This window comes from Taeniopygia guttata, chromosome 2 (genome assembly GCF_048771995.1).
Source record: "Taeniopygia guttata chromosome 2, bTaeGut7.mat, whole genome shotgun sequence".
Taxonomy (NCBI): domain Eukaryota; kingdom Metazoa; phylum Chordata; class Aves; order Passeriformes; family Estrildidae; genus Taeniopygia; species Taeniopygia guttata.
Window position 1 is genome coordinate 72,724,175 of NC_133026.1, and position 17,605 is coordinate 72,741,779.

At 38.4% G+C, this 17,605-nt stretch overlaps 1 protein-coding gene across 8 annotated transcripts in view; it reads left to right on the forward strand.

The window, feature by feature from the left end:
- The window catches only part of TPPP (tubulin polymerization promoting protein), a 97,218-nt gene that overhangs the window by 31,621 nt on the left and 47,992 nt on the right, over nt 1-17,605 (forward strand). For all 8 annotated transcript variants that reach the window (XR_012053960.1, XM_072924214.1, XM_072924215.1 and 5 more), the window contains one exon: nt 11,476-11,629. Coding sequence is in view for 7 of the 8 variants with exons in the window: in XM_072924214.1 (XP_072780315.1) it covers nt 11,476-11,629 (154 nt within the window). In the remaining variant the exon portion in view is untranslated. The remainder of the gene's footprint in view (nt 1-11,475; nt 11,630-17,605) is intronic.

The following is a 17,605-nucleotide window of genomic DNA, read 5'->3' on the forward strand; positions in this document are numbered from 1 at the left end:
CGGGTCAAGGGAGGACTTATTAGCAACACAAGAGGGATAGTATCAAATTCCTGTCTCTTAGGAACAGGGGCATTTCCACATATGTATAATATTTCTTATGTAAAATATTAAATGGTATTGTACCTTTCTCACAAAAAACTCACCGAAAACCTGTCTGCAACTGGAAATATTTACTTGGAAGGTAGGGAGGAATGTCCTGGATCTGGTTACCTCAGCTATCAGACAACACTTTCTGAATTTCTTGGCCAAGAAATACAAGTAAACTTGCTGTATCCTGGCACAGTATGGTGATTAACAAACAGCTGCCATGCCTGAACAGTGGACTGAATATGCTCTACATGTGTTACTCATCCCCTTTCCTTCATTTTTCTTGTCATCAGCCAGAGACTTCTTTTCTTTATATTGACCAGTGTAATTTCTTAATTTCTTAATTAGGATGGGAATTTTTTCAGAGGTCTCACTGAAACAGTGATCCAGACACCTTTCTCCATAGGGACAAGCAATAAAATGCTCAAGCTGTAATTGTGGTTTTACTTGAGCTTCACAGTAATTTAAAAACATGTCCCTACAATACTCACTCTTTGCCTTGCCACCATTCTGCATTGTACTTTGTGTGTTGCTCTGATCTGGATTGGCTGAATGTAGGAAAAATGGCTAAAAAATGTGATAGTTATTTAATTCCTGTCTGGGGATTTAAAATCCCTCATAATATTAGACATTGTAAGGATACACAGCTAGAGTTTTTTTTGAAACATCACAGTATCTGAGGAGGAAAATAAGGAAGAAATTCCAGGAAAGTCAGTAGCACAGAAAAGTAGGGGTTTTGTTTTAATGTAATTTTAAGGAAAAACTGAGAGGAGACAAATTTTTGAGTAATATGTTGTGAGACAGAAGCTTGGATGATCACTCTTGTTCCATAATAAAGAGTTGGATTCAGTTATTATTCTGTCCCTTGTGCAATGGTTTACTTTCAAAGTCCAGTTCAATTCTTAATGAAAGTATAATTTAAGCTCTAATATCTTGAGACTTATAGAGTTAAGATCTTACTATGTCCAGTCCTATTTAATAATGCCATTGTTCTCTGTCCCCCTGAGTTTGAATTTTGTCTAAATCAAGTAGGATGTCATACCATATAACCATTTAATTATCTAGTTCTTAGATATGAAGCTTTTCTGGTTTGGGTCTCATTAATAAAAACAGCACCGTCTTATGTAACTGTGTTTTCTATTGTAAAAATTCTGCTTTTTATTCCCCTGTCAAATGTCGTGTCCTGTTCTTGGTTAACTGATCTCATCAAAAAAGGTAATGTCTTCCCTGAATGTCAACTCAGTTAAAACACTGATACTGTATGTGGAGAGAAAGCAGTAAGGAAGGCTACTGGTTACCAAAAGCCTGAGGGTGCTAATATGAAAGTTCATTACGTTGTGTCTCTTTTCCTATCTCTGAGTGCCATGTATTTATATAAATTCAGGTTAGTAATATAAATAAAGTCCTGAAAAAGAGCTAGTAATCTGAAAGCTGTCCTTGAGAATATTTTTCTAGTCATACTTATGAACAATTTTGTATAGTTTCTATAGATTAACTGCTTGGGATAAAATGCATTCACTTCTGCTTGTGAATGAAGTGAATGAATGAATGTGAAAGAAGATGTTTGGCTATGCAACGTTGACCTTACTCATGGTCATGGCTTGTCGCAATGCTCTAGAACAGTGTTTGTGTTGGATGTTGTTTCATTATACTTCAGTTTGTCTCATTTTTAATCAAATGTTTTCACACTAGGTGTGAAATCAAGAGAGAATCAAGATAAACCCAAATGCTGGTTTGTGGGGGCTTTTTTGGTTTTTTTTTTTTTTTTTGTTTGGTTTTTTGTTTGTTTGTTTGTTTTTTGTTTTTGTTCTGGGCCATGAATGAGACATGTCAGCTCACATGGGATTGCTGGTGAGCTGTAGAAGGATACCTTATCTGTGTATCCTACTTCTCTTTCCCTGCGTTATCAGGCAGTGTGTTCATATGCACTGCTTTAACTGGTGGAGAAAGTACGGGTGATGTTGGTTCTTTGTCCTGTCCTCTCAGCTGTAAAGCCTTTGCCCTAAGCCCCTGCACTTCAACAGCAGAAAGAGCTTTTGAAACTTCAGTGGTTTGTGTCAGCTTTTTCAGCTCTCTGAAGATAAAATGGTAAGTATTATTATATGAAAAAAGCTTCTCACCACTACCTTGTGGGGTAAGCTCAGCCTGGGGAAGACAGACAGATGAAGTGATTAGCTATTAAGAATGCTTAGTAAATCTTCAACTGTTCTTAACTGCTTTATTATTTATTTGAGGCTGACTTAATGAGCACTATGACATCATCCTCTTGGATTTTTGTATTTTGGATGTGCTCAGCAGTGTCTCTGGCAGCTGGGTACTGTATTGGGTTGTTAACACTGGTTAGTTTCTGCTCCCTTCCCCTATGGTCTGTATGTATGCCTAGCCTAGTGCATATCTTTAAGATGACAAGAGCCCAAGAGAACAGGAAATAATTTGAGCCTTCTAGAGAAGAAACAAGCATAGAAGCCTGATTTTGAAGCATTGTATTTCTGCTTCAGCACTCGTTTGTCCCCCACCATTTGTATCTAAGACCTGTCTGCAGCCTCTTTTTTTAATTGCTCCTAATTTCCTACATATATTTGTACTTTGGCCAATATTTGTGCTAGTTCACTCACTCCTGCCATGTCCTTTAATGTCTTAACTTCCACCCAAATTGTGCTGTCAAACAGTATCAATCCTTCATACACCCAAGGGATGGATTTCTGTGTTACTGAATGACATTATCTGCAAGTTGTATGTCATTTATTTGATTCTTTCACAGGAGTAGACAGCATTCTAAGGAGTGATAAAATTTTCTTCTATCTGTTGTGTGTGTAATTTGGGTAGAGTCTACAGGATTGACAACCAGAGGATGGATAGCTCTCTTCTATAACAAGGAAAAGCTGAAGTACTCCCAGACTACTTGGTAGCACATGTTTCTATCTTTTCCAAACTCTGGTCATTGCCTGTCATGCCAAATACACTTACAAACTCCTTTAATGTAAATTGGGGTGTGTGCTTCTTCAGGACACAGAGTTTTCCTAATACTTCTTATCAGTAGTTAACCATTACATGAATCTTCGTTTTTAAATGTTCAAATGTAACATTATTTTTGTTCTCTTAAACTGAAGAAAACCTCAAACAAATGTGAAATAATTGGATTCTGCTACTCTGTTTAGCTAATTTAATCTATTCCTCTAAGCCGTGTGTAGCTATCAGACCTACTGTCTGCTTGGACGTTCTCTTTTGCTCATCCTCTATAAATCCCATTAAATCTCTGTAACCCCTTTAACTCATTCTGGGATTTGCTTTCTTTTGGAAGCTTTTACTTAGTAATGTTTTTGCCAAATCATATTATTTCTCCAGTCCCCCTTCATTCCCTTCCCAATACTATTTTATCTGATAGGTTCATAGCTGTTGGGTTTGTCTTTTTTTTGAATTTCAGATTTTATTTTAAAGGAAACTAATTTTCACCATGAGTGAAGCACATAGGATAGGAAAAAAAGTCAAGAGGAGATATGTGTTAACAGAGTTTTCATAAGAGAGGCCTAAAATTACTTAAGTTGCAATTAAGTCAAATCAGCTGCTGGTTTCGTGAGCCATTGATGTCCTCTTGCTTCAGATTTTCATAGTTTAGCAGCTGTCCCAGTTTCAGACACTTAGAATAAACTGGGGATACTCTTCTTTACCCTTGCTTGTTAATAAGGCAAAAAGCACCAGGAGGGAAAACTGACCATTCCAGGTTCAGTTCCTGAGTAAATGACCTGAGGTGTTCTGCCCTTGTGGCCCACTCCCAGAGAGGTTTCTGTAAGTGAAGACTGTTTGCAAGGATACAGTGAGAGAATTTTGTACTGTATTTTGCATTATGCTTGTCTTGTTTTTCTTTCATAGAAAACTGATATTGTCATTCACTTGTGGTCATGGGGTATATGAAGCCATCTAGTCCAGCTGCTGTACTGTGACTTGGCCAGCATGCTATCTGTCTTAGAGAGAGTAATTGTGAAGGTCGTCTGGATGTCTTCGTTGTCAGTCATACTCTTCCTGTCAAAAGAATACTCTTGTGGTGAATAGCCATGCATTCAAAGGGGCCTGTATTCCAGAAGTGACTACTACTTGAGCTGAAAATCTCTGTTGTAGCTTCTCCCTAGGATCATTTTTTTGAAAATATCATCAATGTCTCTTTCCTCACAATTTGTCAAATTACTCCTGCTTGCATCAACATACAGATGTCTAATTTCAGTATCCCAGTTTTATCCATTAATTGGGCAGAAGTCTGATGTGAGGTGATATCTGAAATTTTGTTACCTTAATTTTGTTTTTTGAACTATGTCTCTTTAGAGCTGTTAGTTAGTGCAGTGCAAATACCCTGTTAGTATTTAAGTAGCTTTCTTTGCTTGCTCATCTATCCTCAGCTCTATTTTTAAAATTTATACACAACCTGTGCTTTGGGTTAATTATACATTGAAAATCTTCTCTTTTTAATATTTGAAGAGTTTTTTGCACGATGTATCTAAAGGGTTTTTTATTCTGTTCTTGACTGATACAGCAAAAACCAGACCTTCACAGGATATCTCCATTAGATTGCAAAGGTCTACCGGCCTGCTTAGATACATACGTAGGGACCTACATTTAATTTGGGACTTCTTGGCTATGAATTATCATGCTGATAGCCCACAGAAATAGTGAGCTGTCTAAGGGAGGAGAAAGTGAAAATCGTAAACTACAAAAAAAACCAAAACCAAAAAAACCTCACCAAAAACAAACAAACAAAAAACAACAACAACAAAAAAACCAAAAAACCAACAGCCCTGCAGCATAATCTGCTTCTTGGTTAAACAGCCTTGAACTTTGTGGTGATAACATTACAGCAGGCATTCTTGAAAAAAAATACATCTGTTAGATGAGTGTTGTGTTTTGCAGAGACAAGTATAAACCTGTTTTGCTTCAAGGAATTTGAATTTGTCTGTGGTACCTTATGATTGTCAAGGTGTGCAGTACAAATACCACTAGCAATTGTTATCAACATACATTATGTTTATAGATCACATCATGAAGACTTAGTGTTTTTACAAGTAACAATGAAGAGAAAGTATCTGTTCTACTAAACAAAGAGGTGTGAATGCTCTGGGTTGTAACAGCAATAATAATAAAGTTGCTGCTGTACACTGGAAAGTAAGAAAAATCTTTGTATGAAAATCAGTAAGTTTCAGGTGTAGTGACTTTTTGGTGTGGCGTATTAAGATAAAAGAGAAACAGATGAAGTGTGAAGTCAGGGCTGAATATCATTAGGAAATATGCCTTTAGTTAGCCCTTGGGATAAAATGCCTGACTAATGGTCTTGTTCTCAGTGATGATGCCTTTATATGATTAACTTGGATAATTTTCAATGTTTGCAACGTTTAGAAATGTTTCTTATTAGGAAGACATAGATGTGGGACAATAGTGGCAAATCAGAAATAACCTGATCAGGCTTATTGTACCAGTAAGTCAGAAACTGACAAATAAGCTGCTCACGTGTTCTCTTGCCAGCATGGTCCTTCATTCTGTTTTCTGAATGAATGAGACTGCTTTGGAAGGGAATAAATATAGGAAGTACCTGAAGTCCTGTTCTAATTTGCAGGAAAAGATGCTGTTGAGTTTTACTTGACTGCTCAGTTGATCAGACACCAAAGTCTCTGGTGAATTTAGAATTGCAAACAAAACTCATTCTGTTAGAGTTTATGCAAAGACATTTGTTGGGCTCCCACTTCTAATTAGAGTGTTTTTAGACCCTTGTCAGACCTGCTATATTTCTTAGACCATAGATGACAATTTCCACAGCAGAACAGTCCTAGTTAACGTATTTTACCGTAATCCTGACATGCTAATCTGTCTGACATGCTAATAAAAATAGAACCTTCTCTCAGTAATTATACATTTTCTTTCCTATCTTCAATGTGAGAAAATAGGAAAGTGTCCTGTTGTGATGGGAATTTGGGATGACTTTTTGTTGCTTGGACCTATTAAGTTGTAGACTTAAAACAGCAGGACCTATTAAGTTGTAGACTTTGTTCTATTTACGCTGAACTGGTTTAGTGCTCTGGAGATAAAGATCTCTAATACCCGTCAAGGATTTTGTGTATCGGGTATTTGGAGTGTAATTGTGTAGCTTTTCAGGTGAAATTGTGGACAGCTGTTAAGCCAGATAGTATTCAAGTCCATGATATCCATTTGCAACAGTACACTTTCACATTTAAGAACTCAGGGCCCTGTTAGTTATATTTGCAAATGAAAGCTGCATCGCTTGCTGTTCCAATCTCCTTTGGGCCAGTGTTTAATACTTTGCACTTTGTTTACTGTGCTGATGTTCAGACACAGAACTGATGCACCTGATATAGGTGAACTTTGGCTCCCAAGAGCAAACTGAGGATTTCAAATTTCAGTTCAGAATCTCCCATTACATAGTAGCCACATGTGGAGTGACTTATCAAGGAAGGGGAAGTGATAGGAAGCTTCCTAAAATTCTTCTGAGTATGTTCATTCTGTTTCCAAATGTAGGCATAGATACAGGAGGCTATCATTGTACCATGAACACAGTTTCTGCTGCTGAAGGATGATGCATTGCAGTAGTTCTGTTTGTTGTAAGAAGCAGAGCTTAAAATAGAATGGTATGTAAGAAGGTATCCTTTCTAAACATAAAGGTTTATTTGTGTCATAATGAATTGTAGGGCTTTAAAATGTTTTATTATTAATGGCCCTCATATATTTTTTTATTTTCATTGAAGTGACCAACCTTCTGACACCTAGTTTTGTAAAAACCTTTTTTCTCTCCTACCTTCCCTTGTTTGTTGCTATTTTCCCTTTTGTCTTATTTTCTGGTCAGTTTTAATTTTCATTCTGATGCCTTGATTTTAAAATATTTTTTTTCAACATAGAGTTTTTAATCTTTCTAGGATAACTCTCTGGAATGCTAAACCTAAGACATGAGTATTATGATCACCCTTGGCAAACTTAATTGTAGACAAGTTGTTTGAACTTGTAACACTTGGAAAATGAAAGTGAATATATTTGTTTTGTTATTCCCATGGAAATTAGACATTTATAATGAGCTTTTAAAAACAAGTTACAAATATACACAAAGAAACTGATTCTTCGTAGCAGTCGCTTACTAAAAAGGAATTCGTTTATTTGGGGGGTTGTAGGTTGGGGTTTTTTACCTAAGCTCATGAGGTCTGAAAAGCTGGTATAAAGAAGGGATTTCCTGAATGTGAGCAAGGCATTAAAAATGATGAAAATAAGCTGGGGGTATGACAGCCTTGTGTATTATGCTCTGTTCATAGTATTATAATTTTTCATACAGTTTGAGTTGGAGGGAGGCTTTTAGGTGTCATCTAGGTAAACACCACCACCTCGCCCTTCTCCCAGTGAGCAGGGAACATACTGCTTGAGACCAGGTTGCTCATAGTCCCAGTCCAACCTGACCAGGGATGGGCCATCTATCATTTCTCTGGACAACCTCTTGCAGTGTTTCACCACCCTCCTAAAAATTACTTCCTTATATCTAGTCTCTATCTACCCTATTTAATTTACAGCCATTACCTTGTCCTATCACAACAGCCCTGCTAAAAAAGCCTTCCCCCATCCTTCCTTGTAAGCCCCCTAAAAGCTGCAGTAAGATCTCCTGGAGCCATGTCTCTACCAGATAGAACAACCCCAACTCTCCCAACTTGGCAGAGCTGTTCCTTCTCTCTGATCAACTCTGTGGCCCTCCTCTGGACTTGCTCCAACAGGTCAATGTCTTTCCTGTGCTGGGGACCCTAGAGCTGGATGCAGTGCTCGAAGTGGGCCCTCACCACAGCAGAATAGAGAGGCAGAATCCCCTCCCACACCCTGCTCCCGTGCTTTTTTTGGTGCAGCCCAGGATACAGTTGTTGGCTTTCTGGGCTGGGAGTGCGTGTTGCTGGCTCATGTCCAATTTTCCATCCAATAGTACTCACAAGTCATTATCCCTACGGTATTTTTGTGGACCTGGATTGGACAGAGTGTAAATCAAGGTTCGTTGAAAGACTTTTCTTTTCCTCTCTCATTTCTACCCACGCAGTCAGTGGTCTCCTATGCATTCAACCCATAACTGTACAGACAGAAGAGAGGGGACCATGCTGTTCTAGTTAGTAATCATGATGACAGCAACTGCTCAGAGCTCTTAGAGACCTGTCTCTAGAGAGAGGACAGGATTACTGCTTGATAATTTAGATGCTGCTTGATAATTTAGATGCTGGTAGATGGCATACATGGCATACCATGTATGGCATACCATACCTCACATACCAAAAGTGCAAGAACATGTTGTGTTCCTAGGGTTTTCCACAAGACTTGACATATGTTGCAGCTGTAGAGTTTTGGAGTTAATTATGATGCTTTACAAGTCTATTTGATAATATTGTAATAGATGGGGGAGCAAGATGGGATATTTTTGGAGTGTAGGAAAAGATAACAAATGTCAAAATTAAAGATTTTTTATTTAGGCGACTTGGGATATAGTTGCAAAAATTTCTTCCCTCCGAATCCTATTTTTAACATAACTCCAATGAATGTTGTTTGCTGGTAAAGAGTATCAGCTACGATGCACATTTGTTTCTCTTTCGGGGTTCAGCTGCAATAGTACATTGGTCATGTATGTGTCCAATTTGTGGTTTTACCTTAAGCTAAAAGGGATAAATCCACTAATTTCCTTGCTTCATGTGAGTGATAGGGAAGAGATGAAATGTGAAAATTAGGTATACCTGTGTCTTAGACCAAATGTTCTTTGTTCCTCTTGGCATCCATATTTATGTATTTTTCCTTTCAATTTGTACAAAAAAAAGTTATGCTCTTCTATTTAATAAGTGTGCAACTGGAAATTCTTCATGTGTTAATAAAACCCTGAGATCAGTTCATTTGTTTAGAGCGTGGTGCTAATACCGACAAGGCCATGACCACTTAAGGGTTGAACTCGATGATCCTTGTGGGTCTCTTCCAGCTCAGAATATTGCGTGAAAAATAAACAAGTCAACATGAATTTCTGCTGGTTTTGGTGAAAGTGATCATTCTCTTTCCCATTGCAATGATCCTTACTGATGATCCAAGCTAAACCTATGTGCTACAGAAAACTGCCTTTGGCAAGGCCTGAATGCTAGGCTTGGCTACTAATCCTTAGAGAATTTAGGGCCTTAGGGTGTTGTTATGCTGAAGCCTTGCAGTGATTGCCAGTGCTTTCTATTTCTAAATGAGAGGCAAAACAAAACGAAGTCTTGATCTCTTTTGCTACTTAAAAGTTCTTGGACATGTTTCATCAGAAGAGGGATGTTAATCTTATTAATGAGAATCCTGGAGAAATTCCAGGTTGTTAATTGTAGTTTATTCCACCTGTCTTTCTGATTAATGAAATGCTGGATTATATTCATTGTTTCTACTGTCATGATGTTCTTTTACCAGCAAATTCTGTGAGATACTCCAGCACATGCTTTACCTAAAGCAGACAAGTAGTTGCAAACTACTTGCAATATTTGGTTAAAAAACACCTAAAGTTTATTTTGTGAGGGTTGCTGGCATTTGATACATATGTGGGGCTGCATTAAAAATAAAGAATGCTAGTAATAAACAGTTATGTAGAGGGTTCCCTTAGTGTTGAATTTTGTTGTGAATAACAGATTCCTCTTTGTTTTAAAAGCCTGGGATAAAATTTCATTTTGTTTAATTAATTAAGTAGGAGTTACTTTCTAACTGTTGGTTGCTAAATCAGAAGCTCATTTCCCCTTTTCATTAGTGGAGGCATCCCCCTGCTGAGAGGGATTTGACCACTGAAGGTATCTAAAAGAAGATCAAAGATAAATCCATGATGCGCTGAATTGCTCTTTGCAATGGTCTTTTTGACGCTTTAATTTACGTCAGATTTCTGTGTACTTCTTTTCTAGTCCAAGATTTCTGTTGCTGGTGCACACTTTCTCTATCCTAGCATTAATTGTTTATTCCTATGTAAACAGCTGTCTCTGTTGAAAGGACTGATCTGGATTGTGTGGTGGTGCTTGGTTATTTTTTTCCACTGATTTGCTTGAAATGTTCTCTAAATTGCTCAAGCAGCAAACGAAATGTATGTAGTAGCATGTTTCCCAGCAACATGGATTCTCATATATTACTTTAACTTAGAGAGTTTTGTAATGTAAACATTTCTGCTTTTGAGGATAGTACTATTTAAGATTATATCATCATAAGTATCAAAACATATTTTTGAAAATGGTTCTGTTTGATCTGCTAAACTTCATTTCAAGTTATATGGCTAAATTTTGGGGTGTAAATTCTTATTCTAAAGATCAGAGAATCTGTAGTTTACTAATACAGGAAAAGATGTGGTTTGTGTCATCTGTAATTCATAACAACTAAAAATAGTTGGGTTTTGTTTAATGGTGAGTAAACTCAGTAATGCTATTGCTTCATACCTAAATTTTAAAATGAGGAACACTAAAACTAGGTTGATATTAGGGAATTGAGCAGAACAGTGCATACTCTGCAATGTTATCTCTTGCCTAAACTGAATATTTTAAAATGCTAGAAAACAGATATGCATTAACCTTCTTTTGGTTATACATATCACTGTAGTGAATACTTTGTAAGAGTTCTGTCAACTGATACCTTTGGTGTGATGGACCAAAAAAGATCTGCAGGAATTACAGTATAAACTGGTGTTTGTAAAGTGTGAATTTCCCATTCATCAGAATTTGCACCACACACTTGTACAGCAAAATTTATGAGTTTACCAGGCTACTATATTGTGCTTTCTGTGTACCTTTAAATGTCTTTTGAAGATGGTGGTCTACAAAGGAAAACAGGTGCTAAATTTAAATGTGTCCTTTAAAAACCTGTCAGTCTTCAATTGAGGACAAATTTCTAGTTTTTAAATGCTTTTCAATAGTTTGCTTTACGCAATAGCATAATAATTGTTAATATATTTGTGAATACATTAATAGTGACTTATAAATAATATGATAACAAGTTATTCAAAGAGGAATAAAAAGTAGTAAATAAAAAGACTTGCCTAAGATGCTTCAGATCTTGTCTTATACATGCAGGCATTATAAGTGATCAACCAAATGAGGCTGTATTTAATTTGATGAGCTGCAGGCATTTTGACAGTAGACCCAAGTCACTTTATTTCCTCTTTATTTCTGAACATTCATCAAGGGAAGTCTATGAAGTGCTATCCTACTGATGTAGGATAGAAATAAAGTGATATTCCTGGGATATGTTTTATTTTACCCCATAAATGGGCTGCATGGACCTTGCTGTTCTGTTGCAATTTTCTGTTCACTGTGGTAAACTGAAACCATTCTGCTATTAGTGAAGTGCTTTTTGTGCTCTCTTGTAATTTCTTTCAATTGCTGTGTCTTTCAACAGGGGAAAGTCTGTAAGAACTATTACTTTTGAGCAGTTTAAGGAAGCTCTTCAAGAACTCTCCAAGAAGCGATTTAAAGACAAAAGTGATGAGGAAGCACTTCAAGCAATGTATAAACTAATTGAAGGAAAAGGTCCAGGTTTAACTGGAGTAACGGTATGTTACTGGTCTAATGTACAGATTGTTTCTACCTGCCCTTTGTTCTACTGCAGTGTTGTTCACCATTTCCCTCTACAATCCACAAATCCAATTTCTCTGTGAGCTGAAAGGTAGCAATTGCTAAGCAGAATGGGAGCAAAGACTATGCAACAATTGAGTATTGCACTACTGTGTGTTCTTGTGTGGCACTGTCATTGTTCCTTCTAGAAATTGTACTACCACGTACTAGCACTTCAGGAATACACTTCAAGGAGCTCTTGTGTATGCTTACAACAATGAAATGTTCATGAAGATTGGTATATCAAAATCAAAAAGAGTATAATGACATTAGAGCCTCAATAAAAAGTTGTAAGATGTTTTGTGAAATACCAAAAAGCAAAGACATCTTAAAATACATTTAATTACACCATGTGAATCCCAGAAGACTGGAATCTGGGACTATTTATCGTGTTGTCTGTCTGGTCTTTGTTTCTTGTTCCAAGTCTGTCTGAGCTATAATGTTCTTTCTTTTTAATTTTAAAATACTGGTATTAAGCTTTGTACATGAAAAGGGAGCTATAAAGCATTAGCTTGGTTGTCCTTTTAGATGCCCAAGCTAGGCAAGCTTTTATCCAGTATTTTAGGAGATACTGGAGTGTTTACCATCAGCTTGAATAGTTCTCAGTTTAGTTCATCTGCTGAAAATTTGTGATCTCCTGAATTTTGCCTGTAAACCTGTGAATGAAAATATAGTCTTTTCAGAAACTGGTTCTCTACAAATCATCAGTGTAAATATCAAGTGGAAAGAACTCTTCTGAGTTATAAAATCCTGCAAAAAGCTGGCTTATTTTATTACTCTTGTACTCTTTTTTTAAATAAGTGGTAATTTTGATACAAACTTAAAATTTAAACCTTCCTTTTTGTTCTTCACTTACCTTAATAAATTTGAATAACTTCTTCATCTGTTGAGGGATTCTTTCTTCAAATTGTGTACATTCTTCTAGGCCTCACTCCTGATTCCATTTTTGGTATTTCAGCAAGCAGACACTGAAATGAGCAGTGTCTGCTGCTAAGGGAGTAGTCTCTTTCTGTGTGGTGTGCATGGATGAGAGAGCTCTGCAGATGCAGAGTAGTATCATATAGGTTCAGTAGAGGTATATGAGTGTGCCAGCAACAGGGGGAGAAGAGCAGAGGGTGAATATGAGCCAGAGGTGAGAGGCTTGACTGTTCAACATGTGCCATTCTGGGGAGAGTTGAAGAAGTTAAGAAACAGGAATCAGAATATCATCTTCTGCTACCTGGAAAAGTAAGGAGCAGGAGGCAGAGCTTAAAAAGGAGGGAGATTGCAGGCTGGGAGTATGTATGTGTGTATGTAAAACCAAATTTAATGTTTGTTTTCTCATGAGATTTTAATTCCTGGATGGTAAAAAAGACCCACAAACTTAGCAATTAAAGACATTAAAATAAATAAATGAATATGTGGCCACTCTCCTCTGTCCTGCAACCCTGGAGTGCAGATATGAACTCTATATAAGCTGTTAATGCTTTGTTTACTTTGGGAATTCAGTATTGTGGAAATTTTAAGTTGTGTTGCTTTCTGTAGGGTTAGATAAAGCTACAATAAGGTTAGTAAGTTTTTCTTAAAAGTTCTCAGGTAAGTCAGTTATGCCATGTAGAGTGTGCCCTTCTCTGTAAAACTCTGCTATAGGTCATGTAGATTTGGTTCAGACAGAAAACTTTATGTGACTACTGACACATTACTCTAAACATATTAGGGAAGGAGTTGAAAGCATGATTAATTGAAGCTTGTGAATAAGAATACTTCAGCAGCATTTTGTGGAATTTTGTGTCTTAGCTTCTTCTCATGTTCTGTACTGGGTATTCTGGGGAAGTAGATTGCAGAGGCAGTATGTGTGGACTAAATGGCAGCCTGGGGAAAGCACTCCTTCAGCAGGACAGTTGGAAAGTTTACCTTCACATCAGACAATGAGGATTTTAGTGCATGCTGGTAGAGAAGTGATAGAAGATTTTTATTTTCTTCTGTTTATTTTTTCTTCTCCCTCAGAATGTTGTAGAATTACAAAAATCCCTGCTTGTTGTTGATGTGGTTGAGAAGGCTCAGCAGTTAGACACTGAAACCTAGTGAATTTTAAGCTGCTTTCTAATCTGGGAACAGAACATGTTTGATTGACTTTGTCATACAGGAAGAAAAACACGGGAAAGTGATAACAGTTAATGAAGCCAGTGGCTTTATTAGCTCACTTGATGGTGATCTCTCAATAGAATATATAGTGCAGATCACTTTGACAGCTTGTAAACAGACATGTAAATGAAGTCTAAGCTCTCTAAGGCCTTTAAGTTATCCTCATTCCTACACAAAGGTTACAAAGAGTAAAACAGGTTCTTTCTTTTCCTGTACAGCTGTGTGCCACAACAATGCTGAATGCATTTTCCTCCAGAGGAACAGATCCTTGCTTTGGTTTTTGTTTGCTGTTAAAATAAAAACAGTAGAACTTTAGTGTATATTCATCAGTGTCCTTGACATAAAAATGCAGAACAATTTCAAGTGCAAGGAATCTGGGATGATCTCATTCAAACCTTCTGCTCACAAGAGGGCTAACTTAAAGCCAGATCAGGTTGTTCAGGGTTCAGTCCGGTGAGATTCACGGTGAGAAGAGTATGGCTGGCAGAGCAGTACAGCAGCAACAGCACTTTAAAAGCTGGATCCTGGGTGCTCAGGGGAGATGTTGATGTGGGCAAGATTATATTCTCACCAAAATGTACCTGTTAGAGCAAGAGCAAGAAAGCCAGAGTGCAGTCCACAGAGTGTGGTAAATGAGACAAAACAGTTGTTGCAGCAGAAATGCAAAGAGGGCTAGGAATTCCACTTTAGACTATGTGGGTCTGCATGAAGACTATACAGTGGTAGTCGGAAAAGGCTGCAGGAGATACTGTCCAGCACATAGACTTCCATTAAGATGTAGAAGTCTGCAGAACTGCCATTAGCACATCAGAGTCCTTGGCTCTGTTAGGAGGAAGTCTTATATCTGCCTTGAATGCTTCGGAGAGCTCCTGCGTCTTCCCAGAGGTCAGGGCAGTGGTGGCCACTCTTGTGGGAGATGTGCTGTGGTCAAGGTCCTGAGATTCCATATGGCGGAAGAAAACGAAGAGGAGACTGACGTGGTATTTGTGGAAAACCCAACTACACAAGGTGAGGAAGGAGTGACAGTTGGAGACCAAGCGGACAGAGACTGTTGAGACAGGAAAGTCTGAAAGCTTGTGGCTTCTGGCAACAAAAGTCACAGATCTGCTTGACCTGCAGTTGTTCAATTTCAGAATACATATAGTATCCTAAGCACTGGTGAGGATCAAGAAGACCTGTCAGAGTCAGCTGAGCCTGAATTTAGAGTTGATACAAAAAGGGGAAAATGAGTCATAATGTTGACCAGCACTATCTCATACTGTGGAGACAGGTTCTTTTAAGAATTCTGGGTTGAATGAGAGCTGGCCACAGATTAGTAGTTATATTGGGCCTTAGCATAAGCTGTGTCTTAGTGAAAATATGGAAAGGAGTTGAGTGAACAGTTACAGAAGATTTTGCCATCCCAAATATCTCATGTGCTATTACACTTCCCTGTTCCGTAATGGATGACACTATACTGGGACAACAGTGCTGTACCATGAGTCAGGACTAATGGGTACCAGTCACAGAAAATTACTGGAGATTATTCTCGTGGATGATCAAGGCATGTATTTTCTGATGTCACCTGATGTCTCAGGAGTTTTATTGCTTGGTAGATGCCAGGATCTGGGATTGTTGCAGATGCACAGCCAAGATTTGTCCAGCCTCCTCACATGGACTCCTTCTTCCTCTTTCTCTTCCTTGTGGGTACCCAGAGTACTGCTTTGGAGGTAACCTGGCGCATATAAAGAGGAACTGCAGAGGATTAGGGATGAGGGTGATGGGTAAGGAGCTGAGATCTTGTCTTGCCAATCCTCAGAGTAAGAAAGATTGGATAGAAGTAGACTGTATGGCTTTCTGTTGCAGATGGGGCTTTGGCTTATAGGACCAGAGAAATGAGGACTACTCAGCAGGGATGAGCAGGGGCAGAGCAGATATATTTAGGTGACAAGTCTAACAAGGGAGGTTTTTGCCCTTCTATAAATGCAGCAGGACATTGGGTCTGTCTCTAACGCCTGCACACAAAAGCATATAGTGTGGGGAAAGCAGGGCAAATTAGATGCAGAGATACAATTCACTGGGATTGTGCAGGTGTGTTAACACAGCTTTTCTGACTGGGGTGCTGCACTGGATGAATAGAGGCTCTTCAGGAAATACATGAAAAAAATGAGGAAGAGAGATTGTATTCTATGTAAAGGCTTATGTTAACATCATCTAGCTTTGGACCAAGTCTCATTAAAGACTGGTTGTAACAGTAAATTGAAGGATTCAGCAACGCCCTCACTGAAAAAAAAAAAAAAAAAAGGCTTTGTAATATATTTCCCCTTCTGTTTTGTCTTCACCACCAACAAGAACGAAAAACTCCTCAAAGAAGTGTTGGCACACTGTTTTTATGGAAGGTCATATTAATCAGGCTGCTAGATCCCGTGAGTTGGCGTCATGTAGTGACTTGGACTGTTGAAATGTTGGAGAACTGGAGTTAAGGGTCTAATTAATCTTAGAGAAGAGGAAAGGAAGGGGTCTCTTGTAGCTGCCAAATAACGCCTGATTTGCCGTTACAGCTTGACCTAGACCTGGGTCAGGCAGATTTGACAGATTAATGTGAATTTGTTGCTCTAAGTGGTATCATCTATAAGGCACCTTTTTGATGTCTTTTCTCTACCTCTTGCTGGACTCTTAGTAAGTGAGAAGGCTTAGGTACTGTATATAGAATTAGGACTTACAGTGCTTTATCATCTGAGTGGCACTCCATGGAAAGTCCTTACCAGGATTAAAGTAGTGTTACTTTCTGGCATTATTAAAGTGGAGGTGCTTATTGTTTTCTTTTGTGTGGGTGTGCCTGTGCACATGCCTAAACCAAAGGAGCACAAATGAAATCCAAATTTTAAATGAAGCTTGATCTCTGTTTCTGACTTTCTGCAGACTTCTAATGCATGTACGTGTATTCCCATGAGTTTATAAACAAAGAAAATACAGTTTTGATATGGAGTTCTGGTACAACGCCCCCCACACCTCAAAAGAGGGCAGACTTTCTCTTTGAATTTTTTTTCCATGTTACAGTCATTGTTTGTTTCTTATTTTTACAGAGGTTGTGGATATTACCAGCAGATTGATAATTTTCAAAACCTTGCTGAGACTATGAATGTTGGTGCCGATTGTGCAGGCTCCCAGAGCATTTTAATTGCGTTAAGAAATCTCCGTGGCAACTTTTTCTGGGAGGATGTGCTGTTAGATAGTGAAGTTTTATGGCTGTTTTATGGCTGAAGGAGCAAATGTAGGAAAGCATTCCGTTTCAGCAAGGAAAGGTGACTGCAGCTGACAGTGTAGCCAGGAGTACTGTGGCTAAGGTGTTGCACCCTTCCGGTGAGGAGTAAGAAGAGCAGCTCACCTACTGCCTGTCACCAGCGTTTTTGGCAGTGCAGGCGCTCCCAGCACTGATTGCTGAAGAGACACAGTCAGTCAGTCCCTTGGGTCGGGCAGGGGCTGTTTCCTTACTGTCTGGACGTTTGTAATTCAGGAAGGAAAACCAACCAGACGATCCTACCTGCAGCGTTTTGCATCCTTAAGTTTCTGCCTAAGCTGTGGAGCAGCTTTAAATCAATCCCGAATCTTTGTCAGCGATGGCAGGCGGTGGAAAATACCTTGAGGCAAAGTTGTTCCAGTGGAGCCAAGAGTTGGTTGTGAAAGCGAGGGCACTCGGTGTCCGTTTGGAATGTGTGATATTCCTGAAGTCTAGTAGGTTTTCTCGGTGCTTTTCCTTCCCAGGAATTGGTTGTGGAGAGCCTTTTGGGAATGGTGCCATGCTGTGTGCA